At 38.4% G+C, this 25276-nt stretch overlaps 1 protein-coding gene across 1 annotated transcript; it reads right to left on the reverse strand.

The window, feature by feature from the left end:
- Nucleotides 1-3868: 3868 nt before the first annotated feature.
- Nucleotides 3869-9977, reverse strand: nccrp1 (P1, F-box associated domain containing). The gene is made up of 6 exons (XM_069673483.1): nucleotides 9792-9977; nucleotides 8599-8679; nucleotides 8411-8507; nucleotides 6814-6909; nucleotides 5139-5277; nucleotides 3869-4241 (listed from the first exon to the last, which is right to left on the reverse strand). Exons 1-6 carry the CDS (start codon nucleotides 9925-9927, stop codon nucleotides 4098-4100), a joined length of 693 nt encoding a protein of 230 aa, XP_069529584.1. The 5' UTR covers nucleotides 9928-9977; the 3' UTR covers nucleotides 3869-4097.
- Between the last annotated feature and the right edge of the window lie 15299 nt (nucleotides 9978-25276).

Below are 25276 nucleotides of genomic sequence, written 5' to 3' on the forward strand. Positions count from 1 at the left end.
GTAATACCCAGGGACACATAAACAATATCAACAATCCAAAACCAAATACATTACGGAAATAGATGCTAATATTTTCAGAGGGCAATTTAACACAACTAAACTCAGCCCTCGTTAACTGTGCCGCAGTCAAACACATTAAAAACATTGTCAAAGGGGTGCTGGTTTGGCTCAGTTGGTAGAGCAGGCACCCCATGTATAGTGGTTACAGTCCTCGACGCACTGACCGCAGGTTCAACTCCCCGGACTGCCATTTGGTGCATGTCATCCCCCACTCTCTCCTCCCCATATGTCCTGTCTTTCTTCAGCTGTCCTATAAATAAAGGCAAAAAGCCAAAAACATAAATATATTTTGAGAATTATCCTTTTCCCCAACTAAGAGGCCAAAGGGGGCCACCTACATTTAATATTTGGTTCAGAGTAACTTCTTGTAGCCAGCGGCTATTGGGCCATGGTCAATGTTTATCCCTATGGTCAATGTTTATCCCTATCCCTGTATTAGACTATTAATCTGTTGTTATATCCAATATATATATATGTAATTTATTCACAATTACGTGAAATGATATCCAGCAGTCTGTTAAAGTGTTCTATTATGCGCCTGTTCTGCCATACTGCCATACGTGTATATATTATTAATAAAAACATGACATGTTCATAAAATATGAGAAACATTACCATGTGCAATAAAGGTACGCTTATGAAAAAATATTCAAAATCCAACAGAGTGATCATAGTGTCTTCTTGGACGCTTATCTGAAAAGTGATATAAGTGATATCATGTGGGTAATCAAATATAATGGATTGGCACTGGGGGTGTATCTGCAGTCAACGCCTGCTGTCTCACACATCACCAGCTCCTAACACACCTGTGTGCAGACAGCACTGTGCTGGACACAAGAGATGGACGGGAGAACGGGACTCAACCAATCTGCTAAATGAACGAAGCTTTCATGTCAGGTAAATGTCAGCTCTGAAGTTCAGACCTTACCAGGAAATGTCAGGGAGAGGCAGAGTGATCTTTCAGAATAAAATCAATTAGACCCTATAATTGTCCAGCAGGAACTCACAAACACCAACACACTTCTGAAGACATAACGTGCTTGACTCAAGAGTGCAAATCCAGTGGAAATACTCTTCAGAAGCCTTTAATAATATAACAGCTGCTGCCAAATAAAACAAGCAAGGGCATTGTTAAGTAGAAGGTAGCAACTTGTTACTTTGGAGGTTATATGATGTGCCATGTGCCACCTTTGCCAGTGAACAGAGTACCACTACTTTCACTATACTCTGTATTTGTAGAGTACTTTTTAAAGCCCCAAATAAACACAGGATTGACCATCAAGTATTAGACTGTATTAAAACCTTGAATTCTACGGAAGCCCGTAGCGGACATGCATTTTATTAACACAGTTTTCCTGTGATAACAAATAATTTCTGGTAATTTTCTCAAGATCTCAACTTATTTTACTCGTTATCTCGGGAAAACCAAGCTGTTTTTTTAACGGATTAATTTGGCCCATTATCTCAAGATAACAAAGGGATTGTTATATCCCGGTGATCTAGAAAACAAAACAACAGGCTGGCCACTGTGATATTACATAGCAGGACATGCCATGCTGCCATTGCCCACACTAATGAGGTTAGTTAAGCCTGTAACTATGTTTGTTTTGTGCTTCTGCAGTTCTGGAGATACGAGTAATGATCATCTGAAATTACAGTGGTGTCGCGTCATTATCTAAATTGATAATGTGATAGATAAGTCGAGATCTCAAGAAAACGACCAGAAATTATTCGTTATCACAGGAAAACTGAGTAAAGAAAATGAGAAAATGTATGGATGCATGTCCACTTTTTCAATTCAAATAGAATTCAAATAGACTTATTTTGTGTTTTTACAGTTGGAATCAAAAGCATTCTGTTGGATACAAAAGTTTTAGCCTGAAGACAACTGGTTTCCACTGACCTTAGTGGAAAGCAAAGCACTGAAAGCATTTCATACTTCTGTTTGTGAATTATTTTGAAAAACAAAAAATAACCCCCCTTCCACATAAAAATTATGGAGTTTCTTACATGACCTCATACGGAAACGTTCATTCAAGAGATTACAAAATTAACTCGGTTTCTTCATTAAATCAATAAATACCACGCTGCTCAAAGTAATAATGTTGTATTTTTTAAATTCAGAAGTTCAGTCCTTTACTGCTGCAATAGTGGTGCCCGTGTACCTGTATATTATCAGTTTGTTATCAATCAAAACAACGAATGGGTCACGAGGGCGTAGCCGTTAGCAGTCTTCCTAAAAAGCCCGTTATTCCTCCGCACCTGTTCCTCTTACGGTATCCTTCGGTCGTCTCTTACCTTCTGCTTTATGGCACAGCTCCACCAAACGCTGGCATTGCCTCTTAAAGTCTGGAAACACACGCCCGGTAAAAAAAAAAAAACTATCCCCGTCTCGACTCACAGCTGAACTCACAGAGTGAACTTTCCCGTTAACTCACATTGCCGTTAACTGACGGCGGCGGAGATGCTGTGGGTCCACGCGGCGGATGAGGTGCTGAGTTCAAGGTCCCCACGGCTTTTCTTGTTTTGGAACCTGTAAAGTTGTTAACGCGTCGTGTGGATGTTGATTTAGGGGTTTCTGGACGGAAATAAGGAGAAAAATATGTGTAGGGTAGCCACTGTGAAATCAAACTCCCAACAGCTCGCTTTGTTAGTAACTGTTAATTGTTTACTCTCTGAATCAGCATCTCGTCCAATTGTTTCCAAGGGCACTTAAAGGCAGCACAAGTAGGGGAAAGTGCGCAACTGCAAAACTGATAGAATTCAGTGACAAGTGCATGAGTTTAACTAGTCACTGTAAAACCTGAGTTTAGCTCCCCTATTTTTGATCCAATAATGGCAAATTTACATATTTTATAGGTTAATTGACAGTATATCGATTTAGTTGTATTTTGACTGACAGCAGGGAGAGAACAAAGATATTATTTGAACGTGTTTGAATTTTACAAGTTGACTATTTGCATACTAGTATTTGCATAATAACAGTCTACTCATTCACTGTGGATTATCTGGACATAGTTTCGTGTTAGTTTAGTTGGAACATATCTTACATTTGTAACTTTTCCTATACTTTTCAAACGCTTGCAATTGGATGCAAACATCACCATCTGTGGCTAATGGCTTAATTTATGGTCACTGAATCCTTTAGAAGTTCTTTTTAGAGTATAGAAAGACTTGTGTTGTGTTGTCAGGTTAAAAAAAGTACCATTTGCTTTTATCTATCCTTTCTAAATAATGTACGTATAAGTCTTAACTTTCATAAACAAGCCTGCTGCATATTTATTAATCATCAATAATAAGGCAATAAATTACAATTTAATGAATAATAAATAAGGGTAACTTTAGACATATAAAAGCACTAAATGACAGTACAGGAAAAAGGTATGTTAATGTCAAAATATATCTTGAAAAATAAAACTAGAAATGAATACCCTACAGTAACCCTACCTCATTATGTTTATATTTTTTTCATGAAACAACTAGCGACCGAGAGTAACATGATCTGTGAATATGTCATGTACTGTACATACCACACAACTAAAAACCATCCATCCATTATCTATACCACTTATCCTGTTCAGGGTCACAGGAGGGCTGGAGCCAATCCCAGTCATTGGGCGAGAGCCGGGGTTACACCAGGACTGGCAATCAAAAACCAACCATTTATGATAAATGATACAATACACTTACAGTGAGTGAGAGTGCAAACATTGTTTATACAGTATAATGTACTGTTTATATGATTCAGGCACATTAGTGTCAGACACAGGTTTCACTGCGTAAAAAATGATAAACTAAGACGTAAGAGAATTGTGTTTTATTATGGCACAAACCACTGTGTAGTTATTTTAAAAATAACATACAAGCAAATGCAAAATTAAAATGATTTAAAATCAGCATTACAAAGTATAAAAACACAGATGAAGACACTCATTAATGCATCACAATCAAGTGAAGAATAACTGTTCTTAAGGCAAATATATGTTGGTCATGCTGGTTACAGTGAGTGTGTTAACATCTATAACTGAGGCCTCCGCCTAGCTGCTCTTGGTTGGTTTGATGGTCACTGAGCTGCCGGTGAAGATTGTATGGTAAAACCCATTGAAGAACATGTTCTTCAGGCGGTGCAGGAAGTGAACGTATCTCACCCCGGGTCCATAACCAGAGAAGACGTGTGACACCTGCAGGCCAACACAGAGACACAGTGAGTAACCAGAGACCGTTCAGGCAGTGAACAGGGTGTTACTAAACAACATGAAAATAAACTATAGTTTCACTTCATTATGCAGTAGCTTGCTAGTAGTTTAACTTATTTACTTTTTTGTGTGTGTGTATTTACCCACTGAATATTTTTTATTTAAGGCCATAAAAGGAAAGAAAGGTTTAAGATAAATACATCTTTCTTTACTGTTTTATTTGTAATCAGATAATACAAAAACAAGAACAAAAATATAACCTTTCTTGTAGTTTTGTTCTTGTAAAAAGCCTTGAGTGGGTTGTTTTGTTTAGGTGTATTCTTGCAAGCTGGATTTACAGCTAACCTGTGTGAAAATATTGTGCCAAAGTGTTTAATGTTTTAAATCTGAATTTGTAAACTTGAATATATTGGGTGTCAGTCTGTCATGGGTATTGTTTATGGCTTTGGTAACAAAGGTTCAAAGAAGTGTAGCATGCTATTTAAGAAGTTATCTTGCTAACTTGGTGCAACACCCCCACCTGCAGTCTGAAGGCAGGTGTCTGACTGATGGACAATAAACCAAAGCTGATGGTTCTTGCACTTTCAAACATAGTGGTTAAGATTACTTTTACTGAGTTTATTAAGTGGGTAGTTTGAAATAAATTGGTTTATACGCTTGTATCACCTGTACATTTTGGATTTAATTAAAAAGTCATTACAAAGTAGTTGTAGAACGATCTTTTCTAAGTAGCTTTAGTAAACCAAACTAGATTTCTCCCTCTGGAAGCTTTGCTGTAGTTTAACTTTTTCCAGTGTGAAGTAACTGGTGTCTAAGCTGTCATTTCAAAGCAGCTTTCTCTGCCCTGCAGACACCTGTACCTATGAGGGTTTAAAGACTCACCTCCTTCCAGCTGTGTGTGTAAGCAGTGCGGTCTTCAGTGGGGCTCACAGAGTGCTCTGAGATCACGGTGCTTTTGTCTGCACCCAGTAACGTCACGTGCAGCTCGTAGATGTTTTTGTGCAGCTGACTCTCATCATACCTGACAAAAAGACGATAAATTAACCTAAGTTCTTATTTATTCAGTATTAACTTACACTTTTTGGCTTTAAATTGGAACCTTTCCTTTGCCTTATAATTAGTATCCGAATTTGTTATTTTCAACTCTATTGATTAAGAAGAAGAAGAAGATATATTTTATTAATTACAGTTAATAATGTTTTTTTTAACTCTGTTATTATTAGAAACATGCTACACACACATAGGCCCGAAATACACACATGCACAAACAGGACTCTATGGACATGCATTAATGATGTCAGAGTGAGGGGGCTGCACATGGACATGCGCCCAGAGCACTTGGGGGATTTGGTGCCTTGCTCAAGGACACTACGACGGTGCCCAGGAAAGGAACTGGCACCGCTACAGCCGTACCGGCCACCCTCCGGTTCCCAAGCCAAGTCCCTACAGACTGAGCAACCGTCTATCCTGTTGAAAGGGATTTGCACATTGATACAAATTCAAAATACTAAATTCTGTCAAAGCTAAGGCAATTCATTTTTGCAACCATTCCAATTCAGTAACACTAGTTACTAGTTACACAGTAGCACAGATACTAACCATTAAATACTTGCTTATGAGCATGCATATTAATAGGAAAAATGCCTTACTCTGCATGGCTACATTCTTTGAACCTGTAAGGTTGTTATAATTATTCATGTACAACAACTTCCAAACTTACTATTAAAAAGCATTAATTTTGAGGGATTTTGAGGGAAGAGGAGGCGTAGGAAATGGCCTGATGGTTGTGAAAAATTGTCATGCAGAATAAGGCACTAATACATGCTTTATAATGACTAATAGAAAGTCCATATGCTACAAATATGCATGCTAATAAGTAACTACACTGAACAAAAATATAAACGCAACACTTTTGTTTTTGCTCCCGTATTTCATGAGCTGAACTCAAAGATCTAAGACTTTTTCTATGAACACAAAAGGCCTATTTCTCTCAAATATTGTTCACAAATGTGTCTAAATCTGTGTTAGTGAGCACTTCTCCTTTGCCCAGATAATCCATCCACCTCACAGGTGTGGCATATCAAGATGCTGATTAGACAGCATGATTATTGCACAGGTGTGCCTTAGGCTGGCCACAATAAAAGGCCACAGACAAATTTGTGAACATATTTGAGAGAAACAGGCCTTTTGTGTACATAGAAAAAGTCTTAGATCTTTGAGTTCAGCTCATGAAAAATGGGAGCAGAAACAAGAGTGTTGCGTTTATATTTTTGTTCAGTGTACTTAATAGTAAATATATGTACCTAATATAAGGTGTTACCTTATTAATTAAACACTATTTTCTGTATATTATCTACACAAACTTAAAGCCAGACACCTGTTCCTGCCCAAACTAATCAAACATTTCATTCTGCATGGCACCCGCAGGTATAAATGAGTGTGAAACATGTTCTGTACACAGTGTCGTCTACGTGTCTACAAACTGAGCTGATAAGGCCGCAGTGATAAGTCATCACACACAGTCTGTTATAAGGGCAGGAGGTGCTCATTAACCCACCAGTCCTGGACGACTATTTCAGGCTGAAACTCATCCAGCAGCTCGTCCCACAGTCCCTCCGCCTTCAGGTCCACAACCTGCTCCATGGAGAACCAGCTGAGGACAACAGAGCAGACAACAACTTTTTTAACACATGCTCATTATATGTACAAAATAAAGAAAAATAAACCTTTACTAAATATACAGTATATCAGTGTTACTCTGTCCTTATATGTTCCAGTTTTTATCATAGACTATAAATAATGGAAGTAGCTACTGTGATTTCACCCGTTGGTTTGTCGACTGCGGAAATGAAGCCTGGACTTCAAAGGACAAATTGTCAAAGCTAACCAGTCTATGTAAAGGCTAATTTATTAGCTGGTGAATGAGCTGGTTAACCATCATGTTTCCCAGAGCTTATGGAACGTACTCCCTGCCCGCTCTCCATCCCATTGAATGGGTCAAAGCAGCAGGTGTTGGTACTTGATGAAAAAAAGGAGCACAGACTTTAGACCACCTGCTAGGACTATACGCACAGCAAGCCATGACCAACATATTTTTGCTGGTGTATGTGGGTGGGTGGGTGTGACACACCGCTCTGTGTCTGTATTTTGTGTCATGTGTTGTTGTCTTGGAACTTTATAACTATGTGATGTTTTAATTGTGACCCGCCAAGGGACTACAGATGAAAATTAGCTTTAAGCTAACTCAACAACCCAAACAATGCATCAAATGGTAACATTCATGTTTGATATTGTACACGGTCCCTTTAAATAAATAAATAAATAAAACATATTTGTCAAATATTTGCATCCCCAAAACACAACAAAGCAACACAACAAACATGGTAGAGAGGTTAAATTAAGGTTAAGTTAACCTCAGATCCGCCAACCCCAGCACCTGGGGGGACAGAGCCTTCTCTAGTGCTGCGCCCTCCCTCTAGAACTCTCTCCCCCATCACCTCAGAGACTCTCCCCTGTTTCAAAACTGGACTCAAAACCCACCTATTTAAATCTATTTATTGTTGTAACTGTTTTCTTTTATATACATATATAAATACATCCATTTTAACTGTATTTTCTGCACCTTGATCGTTTTATACTGTATACTGCTTCTACTGTCCTTGCTATTTGTTTTAACATGTAAAGTGTCTGAGTACTATTTAAAGCACAATATAAAATAAATGTATTATTATTATTATTATTATTATTAAGTTTAATCACTAAATTAGCGGTGTTGATGTCTAGCCGACTGCTAGCAGCATCCACCTGTCCCTCAAATTGACCATGCCCTAATTATTCTAAGCTTAATCCAAGAGGCAGCAGGACTTGCTTGGAGTTCTTGAAGACATTTCACCTCTCATCAGAAAGGCTTGGTGGCTGGTGGACGGAGCTAGAAATATAAGCCTCAATTATGTAAAACTATTAATACAACTTAAACTTAGTGGCCACTTGAGGAACTGCAGTTTTTGTCACTTGTGTAACCCTGGGAGTTTCTGCTTGTTTTTTTCCTAGCCCTTTTAAGTAGTAAGTAAAAGAAAATGTTAATATTAATAAAATAAAATAAAAATAAAATATTAATTCTAACAAGCTAAAAGGTGAACATCTATAACACCCACCTGAATCGACCCATTTGACAGACAACAGCACCAGGTGGGATGCCACTTGTGTCATAGGGGAGGGTTTCCGTGCTCGTGGTCCAGCCGCTGAAGTCGCCTATAGAGAAATATGTACTCCATATATGATCTCCACAAAACTTCCTTTGTTTCCTTTAGCTGTCAGACATGCTGCCACTCCTGTCTCTCACCTTCAGGTTCAAAAATGGGAGGTCCTCCACTTGGCGCTTCAGGCAGATCAGGTTCGGGTGGAGGGCTGTCCTTACTCAGGCCTGAAAAAAGAAAAAACACAAAGGGACAGCTACAACTACAACTTCATCTTTCACACCCCTTCTTTGAACCAAGGTTCTTCTGTCAACCAGACACACCTCATAATGTCAACACATCCTGAGTCACTCTTCCTATTGCACATCTCACATAGAGCTGTCTCTGAAATATTCTCCACAGAGGTTTAGAGACAGCCTTTGTACTGGGATTTTTCTGAAGTCTCAGTTTGGTTAGCTCTGTACCTTAATCTAAAAATGGGAGTCAATTGAGTTTTGCCACTAATAAATTAAATGTAATAATAGTACATTTATAACAAGTGAAAACTCATTTCATAAATAATAGTTATTTCCTATGACAGGCAGTTGGTTGAAGTTCCCTTTAGGCGTGGGTATCTGAGCCCTAGGGCTGCACAATGTTAATGTTAGCGTTAATTTCACTTTAATATATTAAAACTGTGATATTAACACATTTGATGTGAGTACTTTTGCATTAAAACTTTGAAAAACCAAGTATGTGAATTTTTTTGGGGGGGGTGTACCATCTGGAAAACAACATTTATAGACTGCTTAATTATAATGTGGTATTTTACTTTCATCAAAACATTACAAGTATCATTAGATTTTTCGCTTTAACGTTTTGGGTTTTCTTTAGTTTATTTAAGCAGATAAGACGGCTTTGAGTCAGAGGTCACAGTGATAACTGCACACCTCGAATAAATACAGCAGGGTGTAGTCTTAGACTTCCCAAAACCATTCATCAGTTGTCACAAGGTTGCCAAATAATGTGTAGGAAAAAAATACAAGGAAGTCTGGTGCTATCAGCTCAATTTTAAGACATATACTTTAACATTCTTGGAACAAAACACTTAAAAAAAACATTAAAAACTGAATGTTGAAACTTTAGAAACTTGTTTTAACTTTGAAACACCCATACTGAAATACCTGTAGAATTACGTAGGCTGAAATAAACGCTAACATCTGTATGAACTCCCCGCCTCCTATAGATCAGTGTTATTGAACTATGACCCTCCTTTGCTCACTCCTACAGTTAAACAGTGTCTGGATCAGTAATGAACATGCAAACAGCCCTCGTCATGTGTCTGACAGTGTTGTTGTACCGTGAGGTGAAGGGTTCTTTAGAAAATTCCTCCCCAGCGGTTTGGCTTCATACACGGACTTCCAGTCCACGCTGTCGGGCATCGGAGCTCCCTGCAAACTCCACTCCTCCTCACATCGCTGCTTCCATTCAGACATGGTGCGGATAGGTAAGGTGTGAACTCTCACTGATCAAGGAAGTGTGTGAAGACTTTTATTATACTATGTAGTCTGCGTCACACCCGCCCGTAGCGTAAGCAAGTCAGTGTACGCTGACCTCTTAAAGTGACAGTAGATTCGTAGTGTTTCCTATAGAGGCGGATTATTACGGAAGCCCATAGAGGCTAGTGGGAAAAAGAAATCTAGTGATCTGATCAGAATTGTTTTTTCTGCTGTGTTTGTGATTTAGGAACAGGTGAAAAGGAGGTTTTATAAACTGTGTGTGTCTAAGCTTCCAGTTTTTTTTTATTTCTGTAAAAGGTGAAGAAAAAAAAGTTGCCAGGTGGGAATTTTTTTTTTCATTTGGGAGAACAGATGGATTATTTGTTATTCTTACTCTTTTGGCTGTTTTTTTAATCTGGAAAAAGGGATTTTTATGCATTTATTTTTTACCAGGATCATATTTTGTTATTTATTTTCTTTTTTTTCCTTTGAGAACCTTTTTTTTTTTTAAAGACACATTTTGGCAGGTGAAATAAAAACATAAATGCTAATATACATTTACAGCCAAAATAAAAACTTGATAGTAATGTTAAATTTTTCACTATAACAACTAACATGGAAGAAAAAATAAATACTTTCAGTCCTAAGAACATGGGACATTGGTACACCATGCGAAAATGCAAAATACGACAATATATACAGTATATATAAGTATATATAATTTTGTTGTTTTCACAGAAGAAAAAAGTAACTCCACAAACAAAAAAAACAAGGAAATAAGAAAACGTTTTCCCCGTTATTAAGTAGATTTTTTAATTAAGATTTATTTTTCTCTCACTTGCTTCTCGTGGCTTCTCAGGGCTTCCATAGATGATAGAGGACCAAAAACTAAACAGCCGCAAGTGCTCAGTGAAGTTTAATGCTTGATATCGTTCTGATTACAAAACCAAAACTTAATTAAAGAATGTGACAAATTATTTGTTTGATGGATTTTGGGATGTTAGTAGGACAAACTTGTAAGATATAATATCAAAGTGATAATTTCAAACTCTTTTTATACTTTTTTTCATATAATTCGTTTTAGTATAATTTCAATTTAAGCGTAAACTTTGTTAATAGTTTTCTACTGACATTTATTATTATAATTTATAACTTTTTATCAGCAGGAGCAGCCAGTCCGTCAGCTTGTATTGTTTCCTCTAGAAGCACTCTGCCCTATATGATCACTAGATATCTACAGGATACATTACTGCTTTGACCTTTGCACTGCTTAGAGATGTCTCTTATGGTGCACTGATAAGGCTGCCTTTATGTGTAAAATGCAGAAAACGTACAGTATCTTGGCTTTGTTTGGTTCTTGACAGCTGTTTCTCCCCCATTTTGTTTCTCCATTTCTTAACATTTGGTGTGTGCTGGTTTTAAACAGTTAAGTACTCTGTGTTATTCTGCAGGATTAATCTACTGACTGTCTGGTATGTATAATGTTAACAAACTGAGCTCCAAACTACTCTTCGTTTCCTCATCTTTGCTTTTCTGCTTTTCTGTTTGAGCTCCTTATTATACTGGAATGAGGAGGCTGACAAATGGACAAATGTATTTCATGTCTTATTGTAAAGTTATCACCCCCCTCAGCTCTTCTTCATCATGCAGAACAAGCATGCAAACTGAATTGACTTCTTACTTGTGGCATTCTTCTTATGTTGAAATCATTTTGAATTATTTTCTCAGTTTGTGTGATCTGTTTTTCTGTGTCTTGTTTTTATGTCGGTATTTTCTGCTCTGGTGTGGCTCTCTCCTTTTCTTGCCCCTCTCTTATACAGCTATGTATGTATGCAACTATAATGCTAATACTGTTGATTTATCTTATTCAGCGTTAATACTGTAAAAGTTTAAAGAGTTAACATCTGAACATTAAAGGCTACTCCCAAAAACGAGTCTTGTTTTCTCTAAGTGTTATTACCCTTTTCAAACTTTAAGGGGACTTTAATGTCAGTCAGTTAAATTGTTTCCCTTCGATTGATAAAAACGTATTTGCGAGCACAAGTTTAACTTGACTCATTACTGGTTGTAACACGGTTAGTGCTCGATTTGATACTTGTCTCACATGACTGAGACTGAAATATTAATAGGAAACTCCTTTCACTGTTTCACTTCCCTTGTGTTTCTAAGATACGGCAGCACAGTGCAAACAGTGCTCAAATCTAAACATCAATAAGATGTAAGATGTTACTGGATTGGTTTCAGCTTATACTTAATATCAAAGACACATGAAAGTAAATTAAATAATTAATGGGCAGGACACAATATAACAAATAGATATTCTTAGTTCCAGTTGAAGCTCTGTTATGCCGATCCATGTTAACCCTTTAATTGACTGTACGTTTTTTAATCATCATTTTGCTTCTCAGCAGGTTTTTTTCTTTCATATTGAAAAGATACACAGCCTCCAGTAACTTAGCGGTTATTTGTCAGCTTGATGCTTTTATCTGGCCTGACTGTAAAAAGCCTAAACTTTCCAGTAAAAAGCCTGGGTGTACTTTGATAGTTATTTGTGATCTGCACTGATTCGACTGTTAAGTTGGATAATGGATGTCTCATAAATAACTAGGCCTACATGTCAAGCAGCCATTCAGTGCAGTGAAGACGACAGGACTGCAGAATGAACACACGCAGTAATTACTTTGCAAATGTCTCCACCTTGTGGAGTCAAGAAGTGCATTCAGCAGTGCATCAACAGCAAACTCAACTTCACACCCTATGTGGATACATTTTTTGGTTAAATAATTAACAAATAATGTAACTATTAAGTACTTGCAAGTAGTTTTAAAAAGATATGTGCATAAATAAAAAGTCTAACATCATATAATGTCAGTTTCTGTGAGGTGGAAAAAGATCATACAACAGTTAGTTCAGACCAAGGTATCTGATTGGACAAGAGGCTTTCCATGAGAGCTGATACAGAGAACATCATCACTGGGACTGTTCACTCTGTGTATCACTCCGCCTCAGCCAGGTGTTCTGATACTGTTAATTAACATCACAGCAGACCGTGTGTGTACATTGATCAAGCTGGTTCCTCTGAATCACACAGCAGACTCTTATTTCACTGGTTGATGATCAATTAAAACAAATGTACAAAAACAGCTGATCTGTGGTAACCTGGAGACACAGAGGGCAGGAGGATGTTTGGGTTGCTTAGCAACAAAAGTCCAGTTTCAGTTAAGTTGTGGAACTAGTTAACTTGGTGGAGAAAAAAATAAGCCGTGCTGGTATTCAGTACAACATCACAACCTCGAGTGTCATATTGATTTTATACAATAGTGCAGTAAAGCAGGATACAGAGAGTGCTTAAGTAATGCCTGCAGCATTTTATCCAATAGTCGTCTTATAATTCTAGTCGTTGGTGTTTCAGTACTTCAGCAACACTGAAAAATGCAGTCTATCAAAGTATGATGTTACTCTTGCTTGGAAATACACACTGATCATAATAAACACCTGAGCTGACCTTTGAATTATTCATTAAATATGTAACGTTTAAATTTTATGTTAATTTCAATTCAATCAGCTTCTCCATCAAGAAACGCTTTCAGAGCAACTTCAGACCTTGTTTATATTGTGATGACATGTTTAAATATGAAGTGCATTGAAGTCCACTGGAGGAGCCAATTTAGCCTGTGTTCATCATTTCCTTTTCTGATGTTATATTAATTGACTTGTTCAGTTTGTACACTAGATGGTGATGTGAGCACATATTCTTGGGTAATTAGTCAGGTGATGCTGTCAGGTGTTTAAAGGTCACAGGTGAACAGGAAATGGTGGAGCATATGGTGGGAACAGCGGCTCTTACCATAAGAAAGGCAACGTTGATTCATCACAAGAAGAAACCATGTTCCATGTTACTCATTCCTGCCTGTCAATCATCATTTTACAATAGACGGGAACATCACACAATCATATTTGATTATTATTTGACATATTTTGGATAAACGTCAGCACCATCTTTTCAACAACTACACATGTGACTGAAGGAGCTAAATACACAGTCACAAAATCCTCTTATATTTTGTCTCTCTGTGTGTTGACCACACATATGATGCTAAGCTAACACTGGAGCACATTTTAGGGCAAAGATTGAATAAATCCTTATGCTACTGTTTGTCCATTTCCTATAATGCTGTAAATGCTTTAAACACCAGGAACATAGAGCGATGCTGTGTGACCATTAAAAACAGTAGATATATAGAAGTTGAATTTATGTCATGGAGGTTATTTTATAGTTCAGCTGCAGATGACATGAGAAAGATCTAGAGCCAGTGTGGCAGGGAGCCAGAGAATCAACAGGGGGCAGCAGACGCTGTGACACAGAGGGGCCTGCTGCAGGCCAACACACTGCCCTGGTTAATATGGTGGTGAAATGCACACAGTAGTAAAAAGGTTTGGGGTGTAATACATTTAAATTCAGAGCCAGGGCTTTGCAGTTGAAGCGTGCATTGTTTGCCTGAGGTTACAGGCTGTGGTGTAAAAGTAGGACAGCATATTGTACCATTATGTAACAGACATTCAGTAATAAGATCCCAGCTGCCAATTGTTAGACATGTGTGACTGTAGGGACAGGTGTCTGACAGCATAATGTGTTGAAATGTGCATTAACACACAAGAAGGTCAAACTTTAACTCATATTAGTGCTGTTTCTTTTTACGGTCTGCAGTCTGACGCAGGGGTCAGACTGCCAACAGAGTCAGTTTATGTATTTTCATTAATATACATTAAGAAGGATTTGAGTAGTTAGTATGCATGGAGAGTGATTTAGGATAAATAAAAAAACAGTGACACCATGGCTCGGAAAAATAACCAGTAAGAGACTGACTGTAAAATTCTTTTAAAGTTTGCTTTTATAGTAAAAAGCAAAAATGTCAGAAATAAAGAGTTTTCAGTGTTCAGTGGAGGATTTTTACTATTAAATATATCATGCAAATGCTGGGAATAAAGCTGAAATACCCAAACATCTTCCTGATCTGACTTTATTTTCTTTTACACCTGGCGCTAGACCTGAATGACTCAGGACACTTCGACCTCAGTCTGGACTCTTCATCTTTACTCTGGACGATTCGACTTCATTCCCGACACTTTGAGTTTATTGTGGACACAGAATCAGAAATACTTTATTTGTTCTTGGGGGGACATTTTTGCTTTGCAGTTGCTCAATACAAACTAGAAATATGACAAAATATAGGAAATATAAGTAGAGTAAAAATATGTATTATATGTTAATTATATACAGAAAAATGTAAAAATGTAAAAAAAAAATTAAAAAGGTGTTAATTATACATATATATATATATATATATATACATATACAGTGAATTGTATATACATTTAATGTAACAGTTATTATTTTAACTATTATTCTCTCCACTTTATTCTCAACACTACTGATTCTACATTTTCACTTTTTTCTGTACATTTACTGAACAGTTTGACTTTATTCTAAAGTATGACTTTAACCACGACAACTCAATTCGTTCTGGACACTTTGAATTAATCCTCGACACTTCAACGTTATTCGACTTCGACTTTATTTTTCAAACTACTGATTCATTCTTGTTTACCTGGACACTTCCACCTTTATCTCATTGACACCTATTCTTGAAACTACGACTTTGATGTTGACACCTCTTTGACGTTATTTTGGACACTTCAACATTTTACACTTAATTCTCGACACTTTGAGTTTATTCTTAACACTTCAAATTTTGTCGACACAAATCATTTTTTGGGCACTGACACATTTCTGCTGGCTGAACTTTATTTCAGCACATTAAATTAATTCTTTCCACTTCGATTTTTGCATTTTGACTTTCTCCTTAAAATGTAAAAAAATAAACAAATCTTCCTCCACTGATATTTTCCCTTATCTCTCTGCTATAATACTCCTCACAGAGACAGAAACATGTGGTAACTCCCCCACCTGGTGGTGTCTGTATAAAGTCCACACCTGTCGTCTTCCCCTGTGCCCCTGTGCATTGTGGGTTTACAGACCGTGTGTGTTAGAGGTGAACTCTGGCTGCCCTCTACTTCGTAGGTTAATCAACTCGATTAATGAAGCATCTGAACAAACACATTTGCAGGAGAGACGATGCAAACATTTGCCTCTGCTGGATGAAGGTAAATCCCCTGTAATAATATTATCGCTTTAACCCTAATTAAAGGGCCAGGCCACCAATTATACACATAAAGGTCAGTTTAGTCATCACAGGGAGAATGCCACGGCCTGTGGAAGCAGTTGTCTTATTAAGTCTTTTACCATGTCAGCAGGGACAAGGTAATGTTCAGTGTTTTAAAAGTCTGAGTGACACATAGGATGTCTCGCACTTTGCTGCTTCAATTTCAAGTATTTTTAAAAATCTTTTTATTACAAATCCTCCAGTTTTGTGTAAGTGCAAAAATAAATCAGTGGGAAATGCCTTTGAGGTTTAGGACAAGTTAAAGCAGCAATAGACAACCCGGCACACTGTAAACATGTTAAAGAACACGGTTTCACTACTTCTGATTCACTTTAAAATTTTTCCATGTAAAGGACTACATGGTGACCTGATTAGTGAGATCAAATAAGACTTTCAGATACTATTTTCTGAATATATAACAGACTAAAAAAGTGACTACTGAGTGATTTCAGCCACAGCCACTGTTTGTTTTGGTCATGCCAATAGGGAAGAGACTTTCTTGTCATTAAATAAAAGAATACAAAAGAAAGAAACTTTGTTGGCAGTGATCCCGTACAGCAGCATTAAAACATCTGGTATATACAGCTCCTGAAAAACATTAAGAGACCACAACAAACATATGTTTGTCTCTGGTTCTACTATTTAAAGAGTAACTGCACACTTAAACATGTTTTCTGAGCTGTAATCTAAATGATTTTGCTGTACTGTGATGAAACACATCAATGCTGGTGTTAATATTGACAATTCTTTCATGGGTTGGAAATGGATCAACACTCCATCTCCTGTTTTAAATCAGCCCTGGACCTTGCCAGCCGATGGTCGACCGTTTGGGACAAAGTTACATCATGAAATTTATATTAAAAAAAACAAGGAATGTTAACGCCTGTCAATGCACGCACTTGCTTCGGCTCCGAAAGCTCCGGCTTCAGGCATTAGTGGGCTCCAACTGATAGGGCTCGGGACCACCACGGTCCTCCACCACACTAAAGTGCTCTTTAGGGGACTCTGGAGGGGAGAAGTCCTCCACCTCATAAGAGCCCTCTGTGGCATATGTGACTCTGCGTCGCTCTCCATTTTTCTCTGGAGAGGGGAGGGGACGTCACTGAGCTGCCGGACACACCCTCCCCCCTCTCAGCCCTAGTTATGGTTAGACCTGTGGGTGCAGTTACACTTTAAAGGTTTGTGTTTGTGTAAAATGAACTTTTGTTTAATTATAAACAACATTTCTCACAACTTCCAAATAAAGTATTCTCATTGAGGTCTTTTGTTTGCAGAAAATGACGAGTGGTTATGATAAAAAAAATATGTTTTTCGGAGCTTGAATAAAGAAAACAAGTTCATGTTCATGTTGAAACAACAGAACACTAATGTTTTAACTCAGGAAGAGTTCACAGATTAATGTTTGGTGGAATAACCTGGTTTTTAATCACAGCTTTCATGCATCTCTGCATGCTCTCCACTTGTCTGTCACAGTGCTGTTAGGTTCGATGTTCGATGTCTTGTGACCATCCATCTTCCTCTGATCAGGTTTTTAATGGGGCTCAGATCTGGATCGGGCTGGCCATGACCCGTGGAGAGGGATGCTTATTAAGGAACATTTGGAGTGGTCTTATTTTTGCTGTATATAGCTGTATATATTTAAAATATATATATTTTTGCATACAACAAATAAATAGGTTAATAAGTTGTGCTGGATTGGATAAATCGATCATTCACTAGTACACAGTATTACCTGAAATTAAGCAGTCCAGCCTCACAGCCCAAGTGACTAAATTAGTTGACTTACGACTTACAGTGAAATACAACTAATTTGCATGCAACTGGCAGTGGTGACAATAAACAGAAAGTTTTTTTGATCAAGGCAGGTTTGCATTTTACATTAATCATTTTTCCAATATGGTTGTAAGTTAAAAATAAGTTATTATGAACGTGAAAAACAGTTACTTTATTGAAATGTTACAATGAAACATTGTATGGAGGTCTGAAAAAAACATTGTATGGAGGTCTGAAATATTATTAGACCACATATAACTACAGACATATGAAGACTCTGTGGCTATAAAGGAAATTTAAAAAATATATACATATTTTTTTGCAGTCTTCAGGCTTGTCTGTCATGGTGTCGTGGATGGTGAAAGGTTTCCCTCTTGCCTGTGCCAGGAAGCCTTTAGCAAAGCCACAGGTGATTAACTTTAAAGACCACTCACGACTCACAGAGCAGGTCAAAGGGGTTAAGAACGTTTCAACCCGGAGACTAGAGTTTTGATTCCTCTCGGAAACTGGGATCTTAAATGGATTATCTATGTTAAGTAAATAAATACAATTATTTCTCTTATTTAAGGTTAGCCGGAGATGATTGGTTTGCTCTGAATCAGAAAGCACTTTCTCTGGAGGTCAAATGTCAAGATATAATTAACATCCATGTGTTTGAGAGTGAATGAGTGTGGCCGAGAGGGAGGGTATAGTGAAAAGGTTTGGAAGAAATAAATTCACCTTAAATCACAACAACAGCAGAAGTAGGCCTTCTATAAAATATACAAATTATTTACATTTAGTCAGCATTAAATATTTTGTGTGACTGTAACGTTTGTCCAACATTTAAATATGTCAGCTGTGTAAAACAAACTCAAGACAAAGCTATGGGGGTTAAACTTACACACTATAAATATATGTACATTTTCTCCCCCGGGTTTTGGCACCGAGCCTGGTGTAAAATTGCACAGTGCAGCATGTCGAATGCGGTCACATCACATGTGGAACGATCCGCGATCACATTCTGTACTCCTGCCTCTGGAATGTTGACCCTTTATTCATTCACATGCACTGATGCATGTTGGGCACGCTTAAATAAACACTCTGCAGCTACAGCACACGCTGTTCGTGTGTTTTGGTGCAGTTAATCCTTCTGAGAAGACCTTATGTATTAACTGAGCAACATCACCTGAATGACTCATGTGTTAATACTGTGATAAAGGGGTGAGGTGGAGGACACACTCCACGTCTAATCTCACTTCACCAAATGCTTCTCACAACAGAGTTTACAGTGTTTTAGGTCTGATGTCAATGTTTAAAATGTGTATTTGGGTGATAATAAACAATTTTCATGTGCAAAACCTTCTAATGATTTTGTTTTCATACTGAGAGGACCATAATTAGTTTAACCTCCTTTGCAAAAACAGTATAAAAAGTTGAAATACGGTATAGCTAATCGGTTTTGTTTGGACTGCCACTTTGAAGCTGCAATACAGCACAATGGATGTCACTGTCTTTGTTTTTCTGGAGCCAGAAGTGATCATGTTTGGATGAGAGGTTGGAGCTGGAGAGGAGTGGGGGGCTGGTAAATACCGAACTATGAAAGCTGGAGTTGTTTATTAATTAGATTTAAAAAGCTAAGAGAGCTTTTGTATAGTAGCGGACTTGCTGCTTGCTTCCCCACATCTCCAGTGAGACATCGAGTGGCAGGTGAACGACACAAAACAGGTAACTATCTTCTCATCACTGCAGGGAAAAGCCAACAACTACCCTGACTCCTATGTACTGGCCACTACAAATAAGTTAACAAACAACAAACACTGAACGAGCTATGTGAAGCTGTAATAAGCTAGTTTTGCTTTGAACTTAATGCTAACGTTGGCATGCAAACAGACTCACAACAACAATGCTAACAACAACTGATACCTAATAGTTATTGCGAACAAAAAAATTAGAGAATACTAGAATTTCAGTCACCGGCAGAGACTTCTTGGTTGGCCTGAAAATACAATAAACGAGACGGCAGGCCAAATTATTGCCGGATATTTTCAAGACAAAAATTCCAAAAGGCCCCAACGACACAACAAGAGCGAAGGCTTGAGTTCATTGACTGGTAGCTGAGTTGACACCTAGCAGAGAGCTAGCAGCTCCCACCTGTCATTCAAAGCTTCTACACCTCTAAATATGCAGAACTTTAAGTCTTAAAGAGCAGCTTCAGTCACGTTTTAAGACTGCTTGAAATAATAAATTATGTCTGATGTGTTCCTTCTGTAAAATACGTTTAATTACCTTGTAAAAATCCTTCCAAGGCATCTCCTCCTTCTTCCTCAATAAAAATTCCAGAATCTGCAGAGTCCCCGCCCACTATGTGCTACGTTTTTCCTTTCGTAAAAATTACAGCTGAAAACAAAACACGTCTCTGCCATCGTTTAGTGGCAACTTGTTGAAACTTAGCTACCGTGAAATGTAGTTATTAGTAGTAGTAACGTTAACGTTAGTAGTCAGTTGTGCAAAATTACGATGAGGGTTACAGCTGGAAGTGGTTGCCATAGGTTACACATAATGATATGCATAGCGTCACCCCGTCCATTAACGGGATTGGCTCCTTAGGTTTGTGACGTCTCAAACCTGCCAATCTGAAAATGTGTTGTTCAGCCTGTCCTTGGTACACTGCAGGTTAAAAGCAGACAGGCCCAGCCATGGAGATGATGCTGATGTTGTCCCTGATGTGTCTTGTAGCACATGAAGAACACCACATGGAGATGTTTACAAGGTTAAACACTGGATTTTCACTGAAGGGGGTCTTTAATATAATTTAAACAGTTACAACAGAGTTATTAAAAAAATTATTCCTGTACAGCTGTAATGAATAGAGAAACAAGCTTTAGAGACCAAAAATATTTTTTGTTTCAGCCATGTTTATTTCCGCTGTAAAGCTGGACATTTTACCACGGGGCTCTATGGGGACCGACTCACTTTTGAATCTAGCCTCTAGTGGCCATTTGAAGAACTGCAGTATTTGAAACTTCTGTGTTGGCTTCATTTTTCACTCTTGGAGATTGATGCCGTCTTTTTTTTTAAAGACCTAAAAGTATAAAAGCAAAAGAGAAAATGTTACTTCCTCCTTTGACTTCTTTTTTTAAACCTTGCACTGTACAGAAATTTGTACTATTTTTCAGTTTGATTTCATTTTTTAAATGCCAAATAAAAATCTTCCTCCTTACGTTCTATATTTTTGGCCCTAACAGTCTTCTGTACGTTGGTTACATGTGCAGTTAGATTTCATATTATTCTATGAAAAGCTTAGTTAATGGGCTCCCCTTTGATTGAGGGGTTTATCCAAAGCGAAGGGAACTCTGGTCAAGTCTGAGACAGAGAACTGACTCTGTGAAATTGAATCAGGGGTCCCGGTGTGGGCGGGGGCTCCTGTTTGACAGGGTGCAGATGGACCAGTGAGCCTGGTATAATTATAGCCTCCCCCTGACCACACTGTGTACACGTGACCCTGCCGGCTTCAGTTTCAATGGAGTACGACCAACCACCAACACTGCAACAAGTGACCCTCCTTAGACCTGCAGAGAAAGTTCAGCTTGTATAAAACCCAATTTAGACAGTTTAGAATCAGCTTAATCCTCCTTTTAAGCTACTAAGACAATTTTTTACACATTTATCACAAGTTTTTAGGTCTTCAGTAGATCAAGCATATTCTTGAATTTGTACTCAAACACTCAGACATCTAAAAAACTATTTAAGAGCAAATATATTCCTTTAAATGTGGTGTTGTGTGCACGATCTGCATCTCCAGGCAACCTCTCCGCAGACAGGTGTTGAATTTAATGTGGGAGAGACGCTTTAAATATAGACGGCCATAAAGGTGTTATTTATAGAGGCTCTCTCTGTCATTGTATGTAGCTGCCAAGCACAAAATGTTACCTTTCCAATCATGTTTCATAATGGAGTAACTGCTGACAAGTCTCACTTCTCGTGGCACAGACATTTAAATGATACATTTGTCCTGTTCCTGTGCAGTGTGACATAATCTGCTCCCACCTAGTACTCGGGGTGTCGCACAGGACGCAGCTGCAGCTTGACACTGTGCTATTCTGACGCAGGTCAGTGCAGTTGGCACGGATTCCTTTGTAGGGGTCAAGCTGTATATGTTTCAAGAAAGTGTCCTGCAAGGCCACGAACTAATGCTCACTTCCTTTGACACACTCTGTGGGATAAGAGAACAGAAAATGTTAAAGGTCAACACTCTAAGGTTTCACAAAAATGTGTTCTGTGTAATGAAACCGTACACCCCACGAGCACATAATTCCATTATTTCATCATTAAGCACAATATGCTGCTGGACGTGGAAAGTGTCCGAGCTGTAATGAGTGAATATTTTGGTTGCCTGATGGGTGTTTCAGCATCTTGTGAATCTGGAGGAATTCCCTGGCTGACATGAGTAGAAGGCACATCATCGTATCACCGCCCTGTTGCATAACTGTTCTAGACGGGCATCATTCAGTGTCTCTCGGTAAAATGTCAGCAGCCAGCCACTCAATCCGGAGTCTCATTTGCAGGTGATACTACTTCCTTCTGCAGATGGAAAGTTAACAAAAACTGTTGTCGGTTTACCTTCCTTATATACCATACCATATCAACAGGTGACAAAGGAAAAACCAACATACTTGAGGGATCGACACCATTCTGACCTATGAATGAGGCATTGTCATCATGAAGAGATGACTCACATCAGGAAATAAAAGTTTCAATCACAGTGACTTTGTATGATTTGCATTTCTTGAACAAATTTTTTTTATGTCTCAGAGATGTAATTGAAATATTTGGGTGTGTGAGGGGGTGTATGCTATTTAATGAAAAGGGGGCGTATGAGTGCTTGGAGTGATAGTAAAAACCTGCACAGAGAAGAAGGCTGGGTTACATCGACAAAGATGAGTTTAATATAAAGTTATAATCTCTAAGATCTCAGTTTCGTTCTCTTTGGTGGCACCTATGGTGATAAACGGTAATTGCAGAAGGACACTTCCCAGATATCCAGACAGTGTTGCATGTGTGACGTCCACGGTTGGCTCCGGTTGTAACTCTTGATTTTCCTGGCTGACGGTCGCTTTCCTTTTTAGACTGTTTGCTTCATCTGAGCGTCGAGTTTGTTTCTTTTTCTTTGGATTTTCACTTATTTTTGAAGTTGTATCTGTAGTCATCCATCTTTTCTTTGTTTGTTCAGCCATAGTAGATTACTGTTTACTCGCAACACTTGCAGAGAGCGGAAAAGCAGCCGCTTAGCTCCGCCTACCCTCTCTGGCAGACCAACCACTGCTGGCTGATGGAAAACGCGTCACTAACTGGGCGCTGCTTGTGATTTTTCCCCAGAAAGTCACACCAGACACCCAGTCTGTAATACTGCAAGGCTTTCATCAGTGGGCCATAGGCTCAAACACCATTGTGTTACTTCATTCAGCGATAGAGACTTAACAGACATTTATTTAAATGAAAATCTTGGAGATTATTACTTTAAGTTTAGTTCTAATCTAAGTTTACCAAATCCATCTAGAGTAAATCTAGATTTAGTTCTGTCGTTAAACTACAGACTAAGTGCTTTATTGATGTACACCAAATTGAAACAGAGGATAATTAATATGAAAAGCTTGCATTCCCCAAATCAATTAAATCAGTTAATTAATATAAAGTAAAGTTGAATTCTGTAAGGACATGGAAAGTATAAAAAGAGGGGAAACGTTCATATTTGGCTGCTCTACATGGATTGCTGGTTAGCTTAAATGCTAGTTAGCCTGCTCATGAGGGCTCAGCAGCAGAAGAGATCTTTTTCCTCTTTTGAGATGAACTTATTGGCCATCTAATGTTGACTGAGCTGCATTTCCTTTACTGCCATGTTTTGAGTTTTAATCCAATCTTCCTTTTTGCTCCATAAAAGTTTCCTTACTAAGCCGGTATGTTGAGACAAATTCAGCAGCATCATAGCACTCAACTGGGTTAGAGTCAAACAAAAGCAAACTACAGAAGGGTTTAGATAAATCAAAATATAAAGGTAAACCATGATTAAATCAGCTTTAAAAATTAATCCTTGTGGTGCAACCCAGTCAGAGTTAATGGCCTCCCATTTGCAGGAGGACAGGCAGCAGACAGCTGTGTAACAGGAGACGAGGTTTCAATTCAGGGCATATGCTCAGTGACCAGCCGACACTCACGTCTCTGCACGCTGCAGCGTAAGAAGCAGAAAGAGTGTAAAGAGATTGTCAGAATACAACAGTAGGAGTGTTAGAGAACATATACAGTAAGTGTAGACGGTCAATAGGCCTGACGTTAAGGCCTAATGTGTGTTGCATGGTTTGGATACTTTGGAGGGAGGGGGGAGGGTCCTACGTGCTGCGTGTACACAGGGTGGTAATGGCCGGGGGAACTGGACGAAGCAGGTGTGAGCCAGTCAGCTGCCAGTCAGAGACAGCTGGGACATCCCACAGAGGATGCTTGTTAGGACGCCCCCCTCTTTGAAATGCGCCTGTGATAACACCCCTATGGACCCTTATTTGAGGTGTTGATGTACCTGAAGTATTTCAGATTCGGACTTGATGGATTCATTTAATGTATTCAAAAAGAAAAGACAAGAGAAGAGAAAAAATGCTATGAAAGTCTACCAGAAAATTATCCTACTTCCCAACTCATTTATTCCCTTAGTAAACAGTTAAATAAAAAGTTGATAGATCAATCTCTGGTTTCAAGTCTTCTTCAACACAGCATGATGTTTATTTTGTAGATTATGTACCTATTAAAAGTGGAATCAAGCAGTGTATGCAACATATGATTGACAATTCTGTACCACCCTTTGACCAGGATAAAGTGTACCAATGCGTATCCACCCTCTCACCCCCCAGAAAACAAGACGGTGGCGAGCAAAATACCAAACACTTTAAAGGGTTGTCCACGAACCCTTTGTTTATGTCACACGGCAGCCATGTGGCTTTTTTTTGCAACCGCGCCATTTTAAAATGTTCAGGGCCTCAAACTGTTCAAACATGCAACGATTGAGGCCTCAATGAAAATGTGAACATATCACCTCAAACTGGAAACATTTCACCTGGAATACAAGTCACATTCAGATAGATATCAGGAAGCTTCATGGAAGTGGGGGAAGCTTTTGTTAACGTTTGGATAACAAATTGAAGCTCCAATATAGGAAGGCTCTGCTTGACTGGAAACCATTGGGCAAGACAAAAAACCATAACATGAGTACAAGTTTCATTTTCTGAACAAATCTGCGACAAAGAAACACATGAAGCAGCTGCAGAGCCAATGCATTGGTAAAATAGTGTGAGACATGTGAGAGAATACAGTATCAAGGAAGG

This window comes from Semicossyphus pulcher, unplaced genomic scaffold (assembly GCF_022749685.1).
Source record: "Semicossyphus pulcher isolate SPU_LCO1_2020_fin unplaced genomic scaffold, fSemPul1.0.p SCAF_10, whole genome shotgun sequence".
In the NCBI taxonomy this organism is placed as follows: domain Eukaryota; kingdom Metazoa; phylum Chordata; class Actinopteri; order Labriformes; family Labridae; genus Semicossyphus; species Semicossyphus pulcher.